The sequence below is a fragment of the Procambarus clarkii genome, chromosome 73 (assembly GCF_040958095.1).
Source record: "Procambarus clarkii isolate CNS0578487 chromosome 73, FALCON_Pclarkii_2.0, whole genome shotgun sequence".
Classification (NCBI taxonomy): domain Eukaryota; kingdom Metazoa; phylum Arthropoda; class Malacostraca; order Decapoda; family Cambaridae; genus Procambarus; species Procambarus clarkii.
Window position 1 is genome coordinate 22,274,605 of NC_091222.1, and position 20,033 is coordinate 22,294,637.

Consider the following 20,033-nt stretch of genomic DNA (forward strand, 5'->3'; position numbering starts at 1 on the left):
AACGACCTGAAAAGCCCACGAATCGTGGAACCAGGTGTGAGTGAACAGAGCAAGCCTCCCCCTCCAATCACCACGTCAATGGGATGCACCATGAAAGGGCCTGTGACCCTTACGAGAACCCAAGCCTTGCATAGAGCGAACACCTCGCCAACCAGACGACGACGATTCCAAAGGCCGCGCCTGCTCCAAAACTGGTACCAGTGGCCTACCCCGACGAGCAGAACTCCGAGCCCTGGCACGACCCCTCCGGGAAGGCCCCCCCTCCCCGGGACCCATTGAGAACCAACAAACCAAGACCCAAACAGAATGAAACAAATATCCAAACCTGAACGAAGACGAGTCCATAATAAGAGGCCTAATCCGGGACGGCAGGAGGCAAGCCGCAAAGGAAAGGCTGGCACAGCCGTAGAAGCCGGATGGAAGGGGGCCCACCATTCAGACCCAGATACTTCAGCAGGGAAACGACTCGAATGCCTCCGTCGCCACTCCGGAAGGGGCATTCCCCAAGACTGACCAAGTCTCAAGACCCTCTAAACCCTGCCCCGACTCCGAAACCCTCAGATGTTTCAGAGCCGAAAGCAGAGAAAAGAGGGGGGGGGACCAGATCGAACCACAACAGGGAAAGGACGAGGAGGACGCAGACTGAACCAAGACCGAAGCGACCAACACCCCTAAGTCCGGGTCCCTATAAGCAAAACAGGGCAGCCTTGGGGCTTCCGGCGCAGCAATCAACCTAGCGAGTTGCAACAACCTAAACCTAACATGCAATGCTTGCACCGCCTGTACCCGTATAATGTCAACAGTAAACTGGGTAAACTGAGTCACAAGCAAACAACAAAACTCGCAGGACTCCGGGTCGAAAGTGTCACTGACCCAACATGCAGCTTGACCGAGTCAAAAACAGTGAGAGTCACCCCAGAGACTAGGAGACAGAGTAACACTCAAACTTGCACAAAGCGAAGGGGGGAGAATGAAGGGTCACATCCATCGAATCCGCATGCCCCTGTGGGGATTCCCAGGGTCCTGAGATGGAACTCACGATCAGGGAAGCCCAGGCAAGGTACTGCTAAGCAGCGCCCAATTCTATCAAACAGCTTTCAAAGTAACTGAACCCCAGGGACGTGTACACTCACAGGGACCTAGCCGGGGGTACCACCAGAACAGATAAGCATACTCAGTACACAGGGGGCAACAACCAAGGCAGACATCCCCCCCAACCCACCAGATAGGCAACAAAAAGAAAACAATGCAAGAGGACAGCGTAACCAGGCAGAACAGAGCTAGCCGCTATGAATGATGAAAACAAGCTGCGCAGTACCCTGTGCCCCTACCAGTACAAACTGCCTCTTACCCTAAGGCGAACCAGGGAGCCAGAACACCCTAGCACACAAAGGGTGGACGAAAACCAAGCAACGACCAAGCAGAGGCAGACCTAAGGAACTTGTGGAAGGTGTCCCCAATCCCCAAGGACAGCACTTACCGGGCACCTAGGGAAGTGAACCCTAGGCGCATGCAGCCCGAGTACTGAAGAAATATACTACTGGCTTGTGCATACCCTATAAGAAAGCCGTCACCACACCACAAGGCACAGAGCCGAGACTAGATCTGGAGTCAAAGCACATGACCTCTGCCTCCATACGAAGGTTTCTATAGGTCATTGCTCCTCGTGCCTCTCTGAGGGGGCCAGGTTCTGGCTCATGGTCCCCGGTAGGCCTAAAGAACTCCATACACATAACTGATGCCAAAGTCTGACATCAGCAATATCAGCCGGAATAGCTCCGGGAGCCGACGGGGCTCCCCTAGAAAATACGTTTTATACAGAATAATACTCATAGGTACCTTACCTATATTGAGGACTCTTGTTGGTGTATAGGAGACAGTGAGGAAAGGGGTAGGAGAAGAGGCGTTAGTGTTTGGAAGGGGAGTCCCCTTCCATTATTACAGCAGAGATGACATTTCTGGGGTACTCTCTCTCTCAAATTTTGCATGCATACCACTAGGACCTGGTTGTGGCTTACTGCTTGCTTGCTTGTCTTACTAAGAATCTCTCTATAGACACTTGCTTTTCCCAATGTTTTTCTTAGGTTGAGCTTTAACACTGAGTTTCTTGGAACCCATGGCGTTCCAAGAAAGAGCCGAAAGTTCCATATAAGAACTTTTATGTTCAGAAACCAAAAAAAAACACAAAAACAATGAAATTGTTCACAAAGAATTAAAGCACGGTCATCACTAGTTGGGAGGTACTGGTAAACTGAAGTGCGCCATGTGCTCAGTTCGCCCATACGTATATCAACAAACTAAAGCACCGAGGCAAACTTCGAGCACTGAGTCGAAACTTTTCGAAGAAATTGAGCTCGAGAACTAAAAAATTTGAAAACCGAGATTCCACTGTAGTTATTTAAATGTACAAGTTTCTGGTGCACCACCATTTGGAGAGTTGTATCCAGGAAAGAAAACCTAAGCTTAAGAAGGACATATATGCTTTGGACAAAGTTCCACAGAGCAACAAAAATCATCCCAGAACTCGGTCTTACTAGGGTGGTGGAAAATGTCTTGACTCTAAAACCGTTGTCACTGAATGGGTTCTGTTACTTCTGTACTTTGCAACTATTAAGAATAACTACATTTAAATTGTGTAAAGTCACAATAAAAAGGTAATGCTATTGTTTTTCTACAAAAAGCTTCATGTGTCTTACTAAACTTAATTGACATCCAGACTTTTACCTGTTGACACACTCAACAGTGATATGGCTTCTCTCCTGTATGAATCCTCATGTGTATTTTTAAACTTGATTTTTGTGAAAAATCTTTAAGACACACTGAACAGTGATATGGTTTTTCTCCTGTATGAATCCTCATGTGTATTTTTAGATTTGATTTTGTTGAAAAATCTTTAAGACACTCTGAACAGTGATATGGTTTCTCTTCTGTATGAATTCTCATGTGTATTTTTAGACTTGATTTTTGTGAAAAATCTTTAAGACACTCTGAACAGTGATATGGTTTCTCTCCAGTATGAATCCTCATGTGTTTTTGATGATCTGATTTTCGGGAAAATTTTTTAAGACACTCTGAACAGTGATATGGTTTCTCTCGAGTATGAATCCTCATGTGTATTTTAAGATCTGATTTTCGTGAAAAATCTTTAAGACACTCTGAACAGTGATATGGTTTCTCTCCTGTATGAATCTTCATGTGATATATTAGATTTGATTTTTCTGAAAATTTTTTAAGACACTCTGAACAGTGATATGGTTTCTCTCCTGTATGAATCTTCATGTGATATATTATTTTTGATTTTTCTGAAAAATCTTTATGGCACTCTGAACAGTGATATGGTTTCTCTCCAGTATGAATTTTAATGTGTCTATCAAGACTCGATTTTTCTGAAAAATCTTTAAGACACTCTGAACAGTGATATGGTTTCTCTCCTGTATGAATCCTAATGTGTCTATCAAGACTCGATTTTGTTGAAAAATCCTTTAGACACTCTGAACAGGGATATGGTTTCTCTCCTGTATGAATCTTCATGTGAGATATTAGATGTGATTTTTGTGAAAAATCTTTTAGACACTCTGAACAGTGATATGGTTTCTCCCCTGTATGAATCCTCATGTGTGATTTTAGGGCTGATATTTTGGAGAAGTCTTTTAGACACTCTGAACAGTGATACAGTTTCTCTCCTGAATGGGCACTCATATTTAGCTTTGGAGTATTTCTGAACACAGTTTTAGACAATGAATATTTAACACAGATTTTTTCTTTGTACATTTTTTGTAGGCTATTATATGAGACTTTTAATATAATATTTTTGAATATTCAACACTGATTAGATTTTTCTTTTGAAGAAACATTTGTAGTTTACTTCAACTTAAAAATCTTTAAAGTTAGTTGATCCAAGAACTTAAATATTATTATCTAAAGAAATTTACTACATTTGATTACTGAAGTCTTGTAGACAATGATTATTATTATTATTATTATTATTATTATTATTATGAATAAATTCTTGTATGCTTTATAAATATTACAGAAAATTCTAAGTAACACATATTCATGATATGGTTTTTTAAAATGCCGTTATTGTGTATTATTAAAGGAAATGTTAAAAGATGCCAAACACTTGGATTGTGGTATCTGTAAATAACACAAGTTACAACATTGTAGTTAGCAGAGACAATCAGGTTACAGTGGTACCTCTGTTGTCAACAGATAGCTCGGAATGTCAAATATTGTAACATAAGTTTGCAACATTGCAACCGGGTTATAGTGGTACCTCTGTTGTCAACAGATAGCCCAGAATATCAAATAAGCTACAGAGAAAAATCCAATTTGGTAGAAATATAAAGCAACTGAATTGTCAAGACATACGAGAATGGAAAATCTGATTTGTAAATTGATGGTATGGTTGATTCGTAAATAGTAAAATATTGTGCTTATTATATTATAAAATATGCTAGACTTAGAATATACTATACAATATGTCCTGTGAGTTATCAAGTGTAAAACATATATATAGTACATATGTACTCCTCAACATGTAGTTCCCAACAGGAGATTTAGTGCATGTAAAACTTTGTAAATATGTAAAACAAACACTGTGGCAAGTTTGTTCAAGATTTTACAATGTCAGTGTATCTCTTCTATAGATATATATCTATCCGGTCTTGTTCAAGTTTGTTCAAGATTTTACAATGTCAGTGTATCACTTCTATAGATATATATATCTATCAGGGAGCCGGTCGGCTGAGTGGACAGTACACTGGACTTGTGATCCTGTGGTCCTGGGTTCGATCCCAGGCGCCGGCGAGAAAAAATGGGCAGAGTTTCTTTCACCCTATGCCCCTGCCCTACGGGCTGCTTCCTGGGGGGTGGAGGCCTGGTCGAGGACTGGGCCGCGGGGAACACTAAAAAAATCCCGAAATCATCTCCAGATAACCTCCAGATATATATCTTCTATAGATATATGTATCACCCATACATACATACATAGAGACATGAATGTAGAGTGCTTTGGATGAAAGTGTGTTTATCGCAATGGGTAATAAGGAAACACATGACTATTCTATCTGAAAGAGTTGAGTAACATCAATCCACAGGATGTTGAGGATGCGGATGTAACAATCAGGATGTTGAAATTAGTTCAAGACAACGTCTTACCCAAATTCATGAAGTACAGTTTTTCTGACACTGTAATGAGTTTCATGACACTGCTGATGACAACCACCATGTATTCAGTCTATCTGACAGTGTTGTGCTTCATGTCACTGCTCACACTATGATGTATATGCAGTCTATCTACCAGTGTTGTGCTTCATGTCACTGCTCACACTATGATGTATATGCACTCTATCTGCCAGTGTTGTGCTTCATGTCACTGCTCACATTATGATGTATATGCAGTCTATCTGCCAGTGTTGTGCTTCATCACTGCTCATGCCATCATGTACACAGCATTGTTGACACACATGAGCTCTAAGCCTAATAGGTGGTGGCAGAGCAGGTGTCAGTCTTCTGATGAGAGTAGATGCTGCAAAAGAAACAAATGAGAAATATTCAGGTCCTTAGGACAACAAATATCAAATATATATAAACTTTGGTATTTAATAAAACTTTCTCATACTAGGCAATTTTTATTTTCAGGACTGCAGATTTTCTTTTGCAATGAATATATGGGTGAAAAAGGCTATACTATATACTAAACAGGATAACTACATATTAATGTAATAAATTATGAATCAGAGCTCAGTGTAAACTGATCAATCTCTACTATTTCACTCCAGAAAACAAGAACTATATATTGATTTTACTTTTTTTTTTTTTTTGCTAAATATATTAACCCTTAAATTGCGCATAGCATCATATGATGCTTTGGAGTACTATGCAAGATTTAAACGACCTGCGAATACACGGGGTTCACCACACCTTCATCAGGGCTCTTGTAAACAGACACAATTTTTAAAAAAAATCGTGGGCCAAAATTCCCGGGTGTTAGGGACCTCAGTATTCAGTGAGCTACCAAGCCTTACGCACGCAGCATAAGCTCACAGCACTGCTGTTCAGCTTGTGACCACAGCATGCCCTAAAAATGCCATAATATACTTGTTCATGCTATTATGTAGTGATGATATTATTACAGAAGACCCCTGACTGTGATAAAACTGACCAGGGTTTTGATATTAGCAGGATTGTGGTGATATTTAGCGCTGTGCTCCATGGAGGGAGGAGTAATGCTGTGGGAGGGAGTGTGGTGGCGTTGTCTTCTGACTTTGTGTGGCCACCTTTTATTGACTGCACACACCATACCAGCTTAGTGGTTCGCTATGGTGAACACAAATGTAGATACTTATATATAACGTGTGTATAGAGGGTATAAACAGCAATAGGAGTAGGTTGGGAGCCGCCATTTTGGTGAGGGCAGTGGCGTCGTCTGCACAACTTATCATGTTGTTTACCCGTGACCACGATGGTCTTTGGGCACCATACCAGTTTATTTGTACAAGTACGGTGAATAAAACACGAAGATATGTATATATAATGTGTGTATATAGCATAATAACACCACAAACAGTATTGTTGGAGGAGAAATATTAGTGCGTCTGGCCTTGAGGGCGGCAGCCATCAGCTGACTGTGTGAGTAGCTACGCCTTTGTGCCTTTACTCACCATACAAGCTTAGATGTACAGTTATGGTGAACAAAACATATAAATACTTATATATAACGTCTGTATATAAAAGCAAAACCAGTATGGTGGCAAGTCAGGTGAGGTGAGGGAGGGAGAGAGTGGCAGCCAGTGGCGGGCTGCCACTGGCACTGCCACTCAGCATACCAACTTAGTGGTTCGTTATGGTGAACACGAATGTAGATACATATATATATATATATATATATATATATATATAGGGTCTGTATATAGTGAATAAAAGCAAAAATAGTATTGTGGGAGAGTCAGGTGACTTGAGGGAGGGAGGAAGTAGCAGCCAGTGGCGGGCTGCCACTCAGCATGCCAACTTAGTGGTTCGTTATGGTGAACAAAACATGCAGATACTTAACCTGTGTATATAGTGTAATAACCGACAAAGTATTTGTTCACTGTTTGATGAACATAATTGAATCAACAATATGCACACCATATTTTTAAGTACAGCGATGATTCACTCATTTTATTATATAAATATATCACACTACACACTATTGAATAATATTACAGCAAAAAACTACAAAAAATGAATCAGAGAAAAATCAATATACAGTATGCCACTTACGATTTTTTTATTATTTTTTGCATGATCAGTGAACACAAATTAACAGGTTAGGAAGAAATTTTTTTTTTTTTTTTGTATGCACCTGTGGGTGTCAAATGGTATATAGCCATGCGCCATTTAAGGGTTAAACACACTTTCGCATATTTATATACAATATATACATGCAGACATTTTGATAATATAATTATAATCAAACATAGTATTAATAACCTCTTCATTGTACAAGAGTTAATATAAATAAATAAAATGATACGTCAGCACTGATAGCTGGTACACTAGCACAGCACTGACAGCTGGTACACTACCTTAACACTGATAGCTGGTACCCTACCTTAGCACCGATAGCTGGTACACTACCTTAGCACCGATAGCTGGTACACTACCTTAGCACTGATAGCTGGTACACTACCTTAGCACTGATAGCTGGTACACTACCTTAGCACTGATAGCTGGTACACTACCTTAGCACTGATAGCTGGTACACTACCTTAGCACTGATAGCTGATACACTACCTTAGCACTGATAGCTGGTACACTACCTTAGCACTGATAGCTGGTACACTACCTTAGCACTGATAGCTGATACACTACCTTAGCACTGATAGCTGATACACTACCTTAGCACTGATAGCTGGTACACTACCTTAGCACTGATAGCTGATACACTACCTTAGCACTGATAGCTGGTACACTACCTTAGCACTGATAGCTGGTACACTACCTTAGCACTGATAGCTGATACACTACCTCAGCACTGATAGCTGGTACACTACCTTAGCACTGATAGCTGATACACTACCTTAGCACTGATAGCTGGTACACTACCTTAGCACTGATAGCTGATACACTACCTTAGCACTGATAGCTGGTACACTACCTCAGCACTGATAGTGGTAGACACGTCTTTATATTTCCCATGACCAAACTGCTCTCACTGACCAATAAGTAAGAAGCTATCAGCTACTGACAATTGAGGATCTGCAATGGCTGGAAATATAATGCCACGACACCAAACATACCAAGTCACTGACTGATAAGCAAGCAGAAATCAGCTACTGACAATTGACGATCAGCAATGGACAGAAATATAATGCCATGACACCACACATACAAAATCACTGACCATATGCTATGCAGACACAACACAACTAATTACAGGTTGACAATATGACTCACAAAGCACAAAATGAAACCAATGGAATCATACAATGGGAATACATCTGGTGTATCCAGGTAATGAAATCATACAATGGTAATGCAACTGGTATATCCAGACAATGGAATCAAACAATGAGAATTGAACTGGTGAATCCAGAAAATGGAATCATACAATATCTGCTTGATGGGGTTCTGGGAGTTCTACTCCCCAAGCCCGGCCCAAGGCCAGGCATGACTTGTGAGAGCTTAATCCAACAGGCAGTTGCTTGGAGTGGCCCGCAGGCCCACATATCCACCACAACCCGATAGTTTTCTTCAAGAAATGCCGGAATGATCTAGTTTTCTCTTGAAGATGTCCACGGTTGTTCCAGCAAGATTTCTTATACTCGATGGAAGGATGTTGAACAACCGTGGACCTCTGATGTTTATTCAGTGTTCTCAGATTGTGCCTATAGCACCCCGTGCTCTTCACTGGCTCTATTCTGCATTTCTTCCATATCGTTCATGCCAGTATGTTGTTATTTTACTGTGTAAATTTGGGACCTGGCCCTCCAGTATTTTCCATGTGTACATTATCTCTCTCGTCTCTTATCTAGTGAGTACATTTGGAGATCTTTGAGACGATCCCAATAGCTATGTATGCCGTATATGTTCTCTGTAAGCCCTCTATTTCAGCAATTTGTCCTACTCTGAAGGGGGAAGTGAGTACTGAGCAGTACTCAAGATGGGACAGAACAAGTGTTTTGAATAGTACAACCACTGTGATGGGATTCCTATATTTGAGCGTTCTCATAATCCATCCTATCATTTTTCTGGCTGACGCAATACTTGCTTGGTATTGGTATGGTGTGGCTCCCTACACATTAGATCGTCATGGCTCCCTACACATTAGATCGTCAGACATCATCATTCCCAAATCCTTTACATGCTGCTTTCCTACTGTGGACAGATTTGATTGTGTTTTGTACCCTGTATTATGTTTGAGGTCCTCATTTTTACCATGCCTGAGTACCTGGAATTTATCACAGTTAAACATCATGCTATTTCTGTTACCCAGTCAAAAACTTTATTAATATCTGCTTGTAGTTTTCAATGTCTTCAGCAGGGGAAATTTTCATGCTGATTTTTGTCGTCTGCAAAGGATGATACGAAGCTGTGACTTGTATTTTTGTCTATACCTGATATGATAATAAGGAAAAACGGAGGTATAAGGTCTGTACCCTAAGGTACAGAGCTTTAACTGCACTTGGACTCAATTTTATATGGTTGACTGTTACTCTTTGTGATCTGTTCGACAGAAAACTGAGTAACCAGCGTCCTACTTTACTGGCTATTCTCATTGACCGCATTTTGTGTGCAAACACTCCATGGTCACATTTATTGAATGCCATTGCAAAGTACAAGTATATCACATCTGCATTCTGTTTTTCTTTGAATGTCTCAGCGACTTTGTCGTAGTAGTCAAGTAACTGTGATAGGCACGATCTTCCCGCTCGAAATCCATGTTGGCCTGGGTTGTAGAGGTCATTGGTCTCCATGAAACTGGTGACCTGACTCTTGATCACACTTTCAAATACTTTTATTATGTGGGACGATTAGTGCAACTGGTCTATAATTCTTTGTCAATGCTTTGCTCCCTCCCTCATGTAGAGGAGCTATGTCTGCTGATTTAAGCGCATCTGTAATCTCCCCTGTGTCCAACCTCTTCCTCCACACTATACTGAGTGACTGTGCTACTGGCACCTTGCATTTCTTTATAAATATTGAATTCCACGAGTCTGGACCTGGAGCTGAGTGCGTGGGCACGTTATCAATTTCTCTTTCAAAATCAGCCATGCTCATGTTGATATCAGTTATATTTACAGGAGTTTGGATATCACGCACACGCATAAAGAAGTAATTGTCAAAAGAAGGCACCAAGCCAGGAAGGCTATGTAGCACCATCAAATGTGCGGAATAATCATAGGGTGCTAAATATGACTAAGAATGTCAATATGAGAACAGAAACACATAAAGCAAATGATATCAAAGGAATCCGAATCATCAAGAATTCTATCGAGGGATGGTCGAGAAGCAAGACTCACATTCAACCTGGAAGTCAGGACCTTCAACAAGGACATGCACGACTGTAAGAGGGACAATGCAGTTTGGACAATAAGGAGCAGGGCGGTGCTCCATTAAGTGCCCGTGAGTTAAGCGTGTATGGCTATTACGCAACCTCGCCAGAGCCGTTTCCCACCGTCGGTTACAGTGGTAGGAGGAAGGCCATGGGGACACACTACTCTTAAGAGCACGGAGTTTGTTACTAGTAACAGAAGAACAACAACCCTGCCAACAGGCAAGGATGGAGGAATGAATAACTGGGTAAAAGTCGGAATAAGGAATACCTTTACAGGAGACGGGACAAGTACGGATGGCTTCCTTAGAAACAGCGTCTGCACGCTCATTTAACCAGTTAACTCTTTAGCCACAGATATTTTACAGGAAAGAGATGGTTGGGTTGACTGCAGCTATCTGGACCTAAAAAAGGCTTTCAACAGAGTTCCACGTAAGAGGTTGTTCTGGAAACTGGAAAATATTGGAGGAGTGACAGGCAAGCTTCTAACATGGATGAAAAATTTTCTGACTGATAGAAAAATGAGGGCAGTAATCAGAGGCAATGTATCGGACTGGATAAATCTCAGAAGTGGAGTACCACAGGGTTCAGTTCTTGCACCAGTGATGTTAATTGTCTACATAAATGATCTACCAATTGGAATACAGAATTATATGAACATGTTTCCTGATGATGCTAAGATAATAGGAAGGATAAGAAACTTAGATGATTGTCATGCCCTTCAAGAAGACATGGACAAAATAAGTATATGGGGCAAAACTTGGTAAATGGAATTTAATGTGAATAAATGCCATGTTATGGAATGTGGAATAGGTGAACATAGACCCCACACAACCTATAAATTATGTGTGAAATCCTCAAAGAATTCTGATAAAGAAAGAGATCTAAGGGTGGTTCTAGATAGAAAACTATCTCCTGAGGACCACATAAAGAACGTTGTGCGAGGAGTCTATGCCATGCTTTCTAACTTCAGAATTGCTTTTAAATACATGGATGGCAAAATACTAAAGAAATTGTTCAAGAATTTTGTTAGGCCAAAGCTCGAATATGCAGCGGTTGTGTGGTGCCCATATCTTAAGAAGTACATCAACAAGCTGGTAAAGGTGCAAAGACATGCTACTAAGTGGCTTCCAGAACTGAAGGGCAAGAGCTACGAGGAGAGGTTAGAGGCATTAAATATGCCAAAACTAGAAGACAGAAGAAAAAGAGGTGATATGATCACTACGTACAAAATAGTAACAGAAATTGATAAAATCGACAGGGAAGATTTCCTGAGACCTGGAACTTCAAGAACAAGAGGTCATAGATTTAAACTAATTAAACAAAGATGGAGAAGAAATATAAGAAAATTCACATTCACAAACAGAGTGGTAGATGGTTGGAACAAGTTAAGTGAGGTGATGGAAGTCAAAACCATCAGTAGTTTCAAAGCGTTATATGACAAAAAGTGCTGGGTAGACGGGACACCATGAGCATAGCACTCATCCTGTAACTATACTTATGTAATTACACTTAGGTAATTACAGTGGTACCTCGCATAACGATCACCCCAAAAAACGAACATTTTGGGTAACGAACGGCCCGATCGGCGTCAAATCGTCCCGTATGACGAACGCTGGTTTGAGTAACGTCAACACCACATGGTAGGGTCGCGCTGCTTCTTGCACATTCTTAGACGCCTACGACGATGCACATAAAGTATGTTGTTCTTGTTTAAAGATGCTAATGATGCTGGGATATAAAAGGGTGACTGCTGAGATGTTGCAAAGCATTGACGTTTTCGTAGGAAAAAAGAAATAAAATGTCTGATATACAACAAATGTCAAAAAGGTTCGTTCGGTGTTCGGCAGGTAGGCTGCTCCATTATAACAATCTTTCTTTGTTTCAAATGTGTTCCATTTGTTTTGTATTTGTCATTTACGTTTCAATAATGGAGAAGCCTACCTTACATACACTGAATAAACCATTATGACATTTTCCTTTCTTCAAATGTGTTCAATATTTATTTTTCATTTGTCTTATAGCAAAAGGTTCGTTCGGTGGTCGGCAGGTAGGCTGCTCCATGTTTCTTACATACAAAAAACGTAAATAATAAAAAATGAAGAATTTTGAAAACCAGTACAAATGTCAAAAAGGTTCATTCGGTGGTCTACAGGTCGGCGGAGCCATGTTTCTTAAATAAAAAAAAAAACGAAAAATAAAAGAACTGTTGAAACAATTTGAAAAATGGACAAATGCCATAAAGGTTCATTCAGTGTTTGTCGGGTAGGCTGCTCCATTATTGAGATGTAAATGACAAATACAAAACAAATGGAACACATTTGAAACAAAGAAAGATTGTCATAATGGAGCAGCCTACCCAACAAACACTGAACGAACCTTTTGCAATAACAAATATGAAAGACAAGGGCTGCTGGCTGGGTTAGTAGTGCGTGAGCAACCATTTGTGGCACACGTGCCTCTGGCTCTCAAACACCTGTCCCACACGGTGTTGAAAGACTGTGCTCAGTCGGTGCAATTCAGACCCTATTGTTTGAAGAACATAAGGGTCATAACATTGGTGAAGCTAGGCGCAATAAGGGCTTAACACAACGGTTGGATGCCAGTGATACAGCACCTATGAGGATGATACAGCGAGCGTATCCAGTTGTAGCTCTGAGCCCCACCCTTGCCATCTCGAATTTATATAGATGATACATAGATGAATCGTTTTCTGCATTCAGTGATGATGCATCTGATACAAGTAGCATAGATGAACAGTGTTAGCGGCTTCCATGGTGGTGGTGTTCATTGATATTTCCAAGAATACCTGAATCTCTTCCTGACTGATGGACACTCTTTCAGGCTAGCTGAATCTCTTCCTGTGTGGGACCTTACAAAGCGATCTTTTCAAGACTACCTTACAAATTGAGCTTTTCCTATAATCGTTTCAATACTACCTTATGCTTTACAAGCTTGGCTACATACCACCTACAAGTACTAAAGCCAAGGGTGCACGCGAGTGCGTTATTTGTAAGCACACAGAACGATGAAACAGGAAACGAAAATCTATCTGTAGCTGGTGCAAGGAGAGCAAAGTCGCGCTGTGTACCATGGACTACTTCGTTGACTATTACGCACCTCCAAGGTACTGAGTGTGTAATACAGTGTGTTACTGTGTAAATAGTATGTGAAACTGTACATATTGTAATTTTAGTGAATTTTTACCACGTAATATTGTGATAATAAACATTTATTGTGGACACATTACTGACACATGTATCACAGTTCCATGGAAAATTATGAACATTCTACTGTATACATATTGTAAAGGTCACAAATATGCATCATATACGATAAAAGAAACAAATAAAACCACATTGGAAATGCATAGAAATTTTTTTTTTAAATATATTTGTGGCAACACACGGTGCTTGAATGGCCTGCGTGACCGTGTCTGGGTGCTTCACACACAGGCGACCAGGCCCTGATGACGTCACAGCGCACCTTGTCCACGCCCTCACAGCCAAAGTAAGTGGAATTTGGTAATTATTTTTACATAGACATGTTCAGAAACGATAATTTATCATTTTGCAAAGAAAAATGATATTTTGGGGAACATTTGAAGTCATGCACATTGGGGGAATTTCACAATAAACACAGTGCATCACACTGGTTACATGGGGGACACTCGTTTTGTATGACGTCCGTCTCACATGACGAACATGGAATGGATTAAATTCGTTATGCGAGGTACCACTGTACTTACCTGCGCCAACCAAGTATTCTTGGTCGGCAGGAAACTGCGCCAACCAAGAAAACTCTTATTGATTTTTCCGTACCCATTCTAAATGTGTGCGTGGTTGGTTGTGTACGAAACGGACTCTTAGGACCTCCAGTGAGAGGCAGCCATCTTGGAAAAAAATCCCAGAATGTCCTAAGGCTGCTGCCTGTGTTAGTACCGAGTGAGCAACCATGGGTGGCGCATGCGCCTCTGGTTCCCAAACACCTGTCCGACGAGGTGTTGAAAGATCGCGCTCTGCTGGTGAAATTCAAACCTTATTGTTTGAAGAACATAAGGGCCTATTGGTGAAGCTAGGCGCAATAAGGACCTAACACAAAGGTCTGATGCAAGTAATGCAGCACCTATGAGGACAATACAGCGAGCGTATCCAATTGTAGCTCTGAGCGCCATCCTTGCCTACCTATGCTATGCTATTTCCAATTTATTTAGATGATACATAGATGAATCGTTTTCTGCGTTCAGTGATGATGCATCTGATACAATTAACATAGATGAACAGTGTTAGCGGCTTCCATGGTGGTGTTTTCCATAGATATTTTCAAGAATAGCTGAATCTTTTCTTGACTGACAGACACTCTTTGAAGCTGGCTGAATCTCTTCCTGTGTGGGACCTTACAAAGCGATCTTTTCACATCTACCTTACAAATTGATCTTTTCCTGAAATATTTTCAAGACCACCTTAAGTTTTACAAGCTTGGCTACATACCACCTACCGGTACTAATGCCAAGGGTGTACGTGAGTGCATTATTTGCAAGTACACAGAACAAAGAAACAGGATGCGAAAATCTATCTGTACATGGTGCAACGAGAGCGAAGTCGTGTACCATGGACTACTTCGTTGATTATTACTCACTTCCGAAGTACTGAGTGTGTAATACAGTGTTACTATATAGTGTGTGACACTGTACATATTGTAATTTTAGTGAATTTTTTAGCAAGTAATATTGCGACAATAAACATTTATTGTGGACACATTACTGACACATGTATCACAGTTCCATGGAACATTATGAACGTTCTACTGTATACATATTGTAAAGGAAACAAATATACATCATATACGATAAAAAAACAAATAAAACCGCATTGGAAATACATAGAACAAATAATTGAAAATATATATGTGGCAACACCTGGTGCTTGAATGGGCCGCACGACCGTGTCTGGGCGAGTCATGCACGGGCGACCCGGCCCTGATGACGTCACAGCGCACCTTGTCCACGTCCCCATAACCAAAGTAAGTGGAATTTGGAATTTATTTTTACATAGACATGCTCAGGGAAGGAAATTTATCATTTTACGAGGAAAAAATAATTTTTTGGAACACTTTATTTCATGAGCACAGGGGGAATTTCACAATAAACTCGACGCAGCACGGTGGTTAACCCTATAACTGCGTAACGCGCCTGCAGGCCCACGTCTGGGGTGCACCTCCGGGTGTTTGTATTTTTCACGTTCCATTCAAAACTCCCGCGGCTACATGGGTTTCATATCAGCTTCCTCAGTACTCTTATAACCAGACACCATCTTTAAAAAAAATCATGGTCCACATTCCTGGGTGTGAGAACCTCAGTAGTGAGTAAGCAACCAAGGCCGGCACACCCAGCATGAGCTCACAGCACTGCTGTTCAGCTTGTGACCACAGCATTGCCTAATAATGTCAAAAAATATATATATAACTTGTATTATTTAGCCATGATAGTATTACAGAAGAGCCTGAGTGTGATAATGACTGTGTACAATGTTCAAATATTAGTGATTCAATGCTGTTCACGATGTTCACAGCACTAGCCACAGCACCACAGCATTATTTCGTCCATCTAGGAGTCTTCAAACGACTTCTTAGGTTTATTTAAAAAATAAACTTGTGGTCAATTATCTATTTACAGGATTTAGTGACCAGTATTGTGATAACAGCAGGATTGTGGTGATAATAAGCACTGTGCATAGTATTGTGGGAGGAGGAATTGTGGTGAGGGAGCGAGGGAGAGAATCGAAGTAGCCTCACTGTGTGTGGTGGCAGCCACTCTTGTTTTGCTCATCATACTAACTTAGTGGTTCGCTATTGTGAACACATACGTACATGGGTATATACAATGTGTGTATATACCCATGTGCATATGTGCGTAGTATTGTGGAAGGAGGAATTGTGGCGAAGGAGAAATATCGAGGTAGCCTCACTGTGTGGCAGCCACTCTTATTTTGCTCATCATACAGCTTAGTGGTTCACTATGGTGAACACATTTGTACATGGGTATATACAATGTGTAAATATAGTGTAGTAACATCAACAGGAGTATGTTGGAAGGAGCTATTTTGGTGAGGGAAGTGACATAATTGTAGCGTCATCTGCTGGCTGCTGTGTGATTTCTCATGCCGTGTATGGTGGCCACTGTAAAGTTTGGACACAATACTGGCTTACTTGCATAGTTCTGGTGAATAAAACATGTAGATAGGTATACATAACATGTGTAAATAGTGTAATACAAACAATAACAGTATGGTGGGAGGAGCAATGTTGGCGAGTAAGATGTTGGAGGAGTGAGGAAGAGACTGGATGTTGGAGGAGTGAGGATGTGGCAGCTGACACTCGCGAAGTTCTGAGTGTGTTGGTGGTGAATGTATATAGTGTGTGATACTGTATAGTGTGTAAATAGACTGTATATACAGGTATACATAAATTAGCATGATACAATGAAAATATGTGCAGGATATGTGTATACATGTCATGCACGTAACACAGTGTCTTCGAACAGTACGGATGTTCTACTACCATTATATAGTGTACATGTTCATTATACATAGGATTGGCACTTAAAAGCCTATAAAACGTATTTGGAACTGTGCGCAGAAAATGAACAAAAATATATTCGTGGCAACTCACGCATCCTGCCCCAAGTGCCCTACCGGCCTCAGGGGAGGGGGGGCTAAGCCACGGGCGACCAGGGAATGATGACATCACGCACGAACTTACGGACCCCATAGCAGCCAAAATACGTACAATTTCGACCTTCTGTTACTATACCCATTCTCAGGAATGGTTTTGATACTTTCAAAACGGAAAATAATTTTTCCAGAGATTGTATTTCCTGCGCACTGGGGGGTTGTCATATTTGGAGGCCGTGCAGTTAAGGGGTTATGGGGCCCGGTTTCATGTGCACTGAAAATTCCTCAAACACACTAAATTTTTTGTGTGCATAATCTTCATGGTAAATGCTCCAACTTTTCCTAATGGATCAACATCATACCCTGAAGACACAAAATGTTAATAAGGTTAAAAAAAAAAAAATCACAGCTTCGAATTGCTAAAAAATCAAATAATGTCACCAATTGTTATTTTATTCATTATAGTCTGAAGAATTGCATATAATGTTCAATTGCCAGTTAGCTAAGTGGGAAAATTATTCTTTAAGAGTAGTTTACTGTAAAACATTTTGTGAATGTGGCCATCCGAATATGCACCAAATTTATACACAAAAATATTTATAACTCCTAAGGTTATGGCTGTATGACTAAACGATTCACTAGGAACCTTAGCACTAAGAACTTTGCACATAATATGTAAAAATGATGAGAATTGGTCAGAAACTGAATTTTTTATTAAGTCTCAAAGTTCAAAATGTTTTTCACTTAAAGTTCTCGACAATGAATATAGTACTTCTAGTTTATGACATATCTTGTAAGTTATAAGTAAGATTGCTTGGCATTCGTACTCGAATATGTAAAAGTTGTAGGTCAATACATTGTGAAATGAAGTAAAAAAAAAAATACCCCCCAAAAAAATGAAATACAGGTATATGTCAAGGATAACTGAAAAACAGACACTGGGCCCCTTAAATGTCTAATTGTAGGTTAGACATATATATGAATGAGATTGGGTGGATATAAATAGGAGCTGCCTTGTATGGGCCAATAGTCCTTTTGCAGTTGCCTTAATTCTTATGTTCTTATAACAAAACATTTATATTACAATAACTTTATTGCCCATTTATTAGTGATAAGGCCCTCATTTGGTCCTCATTCATCAATACAAGCAAGATAGACAAAGATAATAGAGTTTGAACTCTGTAAATAAATCGACCAAAAAAAAAAATCAGTCACAAATTCTGTCACTTGCGGCTGATTAACATGTTGACCAATTTCGTTCAAACTTCACATGCTTAGTGCCGGATATGCATTCTCCAAGATGTAGAATTCACAACAAAATCCTCATAGAAACAAAGGAGAGAGAGCACAAAAAAACAGTGTTTAATGTAATGAAACACCATTTTCTGGATGAGGCTCACCGGAGACTCCCCGGAGCTATCCAGGCTGATGTGTATTAGACTTTGGCACCAGTCAGTGTGGATGGAGTTCTAGGCTTACTGGGGACCACGAGGCAGAACCTGGTCCCCCTCGGAGAGGCGCAAGGAGCAATGGCCGATAGAAATGCACTTGTGATTTGGAGCATTTTATGTCTGCCATCAACCGGGCCAGACACCCAGAAAGGTAAGCACTTCAAAACAAACCCCTATTCTTGTCAAAACAACAAAAAACTAACGAGTGGACAGAACTCCACATTGAAAAAAAGCAAACAAGCATGACGTCACACGAGCCTCGCTGCATGACTGCGCAGCTCCCCCCTCCCCGGGCGGGGGAAAGGGGGAGCCAGACCCACTGCACCTGCGATCCAACAACTAGTTCTTAGGCTGGATGTCAAAACACACACAAAAAAAAATGCCCACAGGGAGGAAGAGAGGTTGCTGGGGAGCCTACAGGTCTCATCCAGAAAATGGCATTTCATTACATTCAACGCTGGTTTTCTGGGGAAAGCCCCTTCGACTCCCCGGAGAAGAAATTCAAGCACCCAAAGACAAAGACAAAAGAAGGCCTAACCTGGGAGGCAGAAACCATGCGCCCGAAACCCAAAAGCAAAAAACCAACAACACCAAAAGACCCCATGGACGACCCGGAAGACCCGAATCCCTGGAACAGAGATAAAGGTAACCCAAGTCAACCCAAAGTGCGTCAATGGATTTACAGATGTAAATCAGGTCTTTCTATGGGCTACAGAAAATAACATGGTGTTTAACGAAGATAAGTTTCAGCTCATGCGCTACAGAAAAAAAAGAAAATATAAAAACGGAAACCATGTACAAAACTCAGTCAAATCATAACATTGAACAGAAAGGCAATGTAAAGAATTTGGGTGTACTGATGTCGGAAGACCTTACATTTAAAGAACACAATAAAGTAGCTGTCACAACTGCAAGAAAAATGACAGGTTGGATAAGAAGAACCTTTCACACAAGATATGCTATACCAATGATGATACTTTTCAAGACGCTAGTGCTCTCTAGAGTGGAATACTGCTGCACAATGACAGCCCCTTTCAAAGATGGAGAAATTGCTGACTTGGAGAGCGTGCAGAGATCTTTTACTGCTAGAATCCACTCAGTAGAATATCTAAACTGTTGGGACCGACTAAAGAGCCTAAACCTGTATTTTCTTGAGCGCAGGCAGGAGATACATAATAATATACACATGGAAAATAGTAGAAGAGCTGGTCACAAACCTGCACACAGAAATAACAGCACATGAGACCAGAAGGCATGGCAGGAGGTGCAGAATACCCCCGTTGAAGAGCAGAGGTGCAACAGGTACTCTGAGAGAGAACTCTATCAACATCAGAGGCCCGAGACTGTTCAACATGCTTCCGCTACACATAA

General features: G+C 40.8%; 1 protein-coding gene across 1 annotated transcript in view; it reads right to left on the minus strand.

The window, feature by feature from the left end:
• Positions 1 to 956: 956 nt before the first annotated feature.
• The window catches only part of LOC123774184 (zinc finger protein 271-like), a 63,702-nt gene continuing 44,625 nt past the window's right edge, over positions 957 to 20,033 (minus strand). The window contains exon 2 of the mRNA XM_069312688.1: positions 957 to 5,530. Coding sequence (XP_069168789.1) covers positions 2,737 to 3,771 — 1,035 coding nt within the window. The 5' untranslated portion in view covers positions 3,772 to 5,530 and the 3' untranslated portion in view covers positions 957 to 2,736. The remainder of the gene's footprint in view (positions 5,531 to 20,033) is intronic.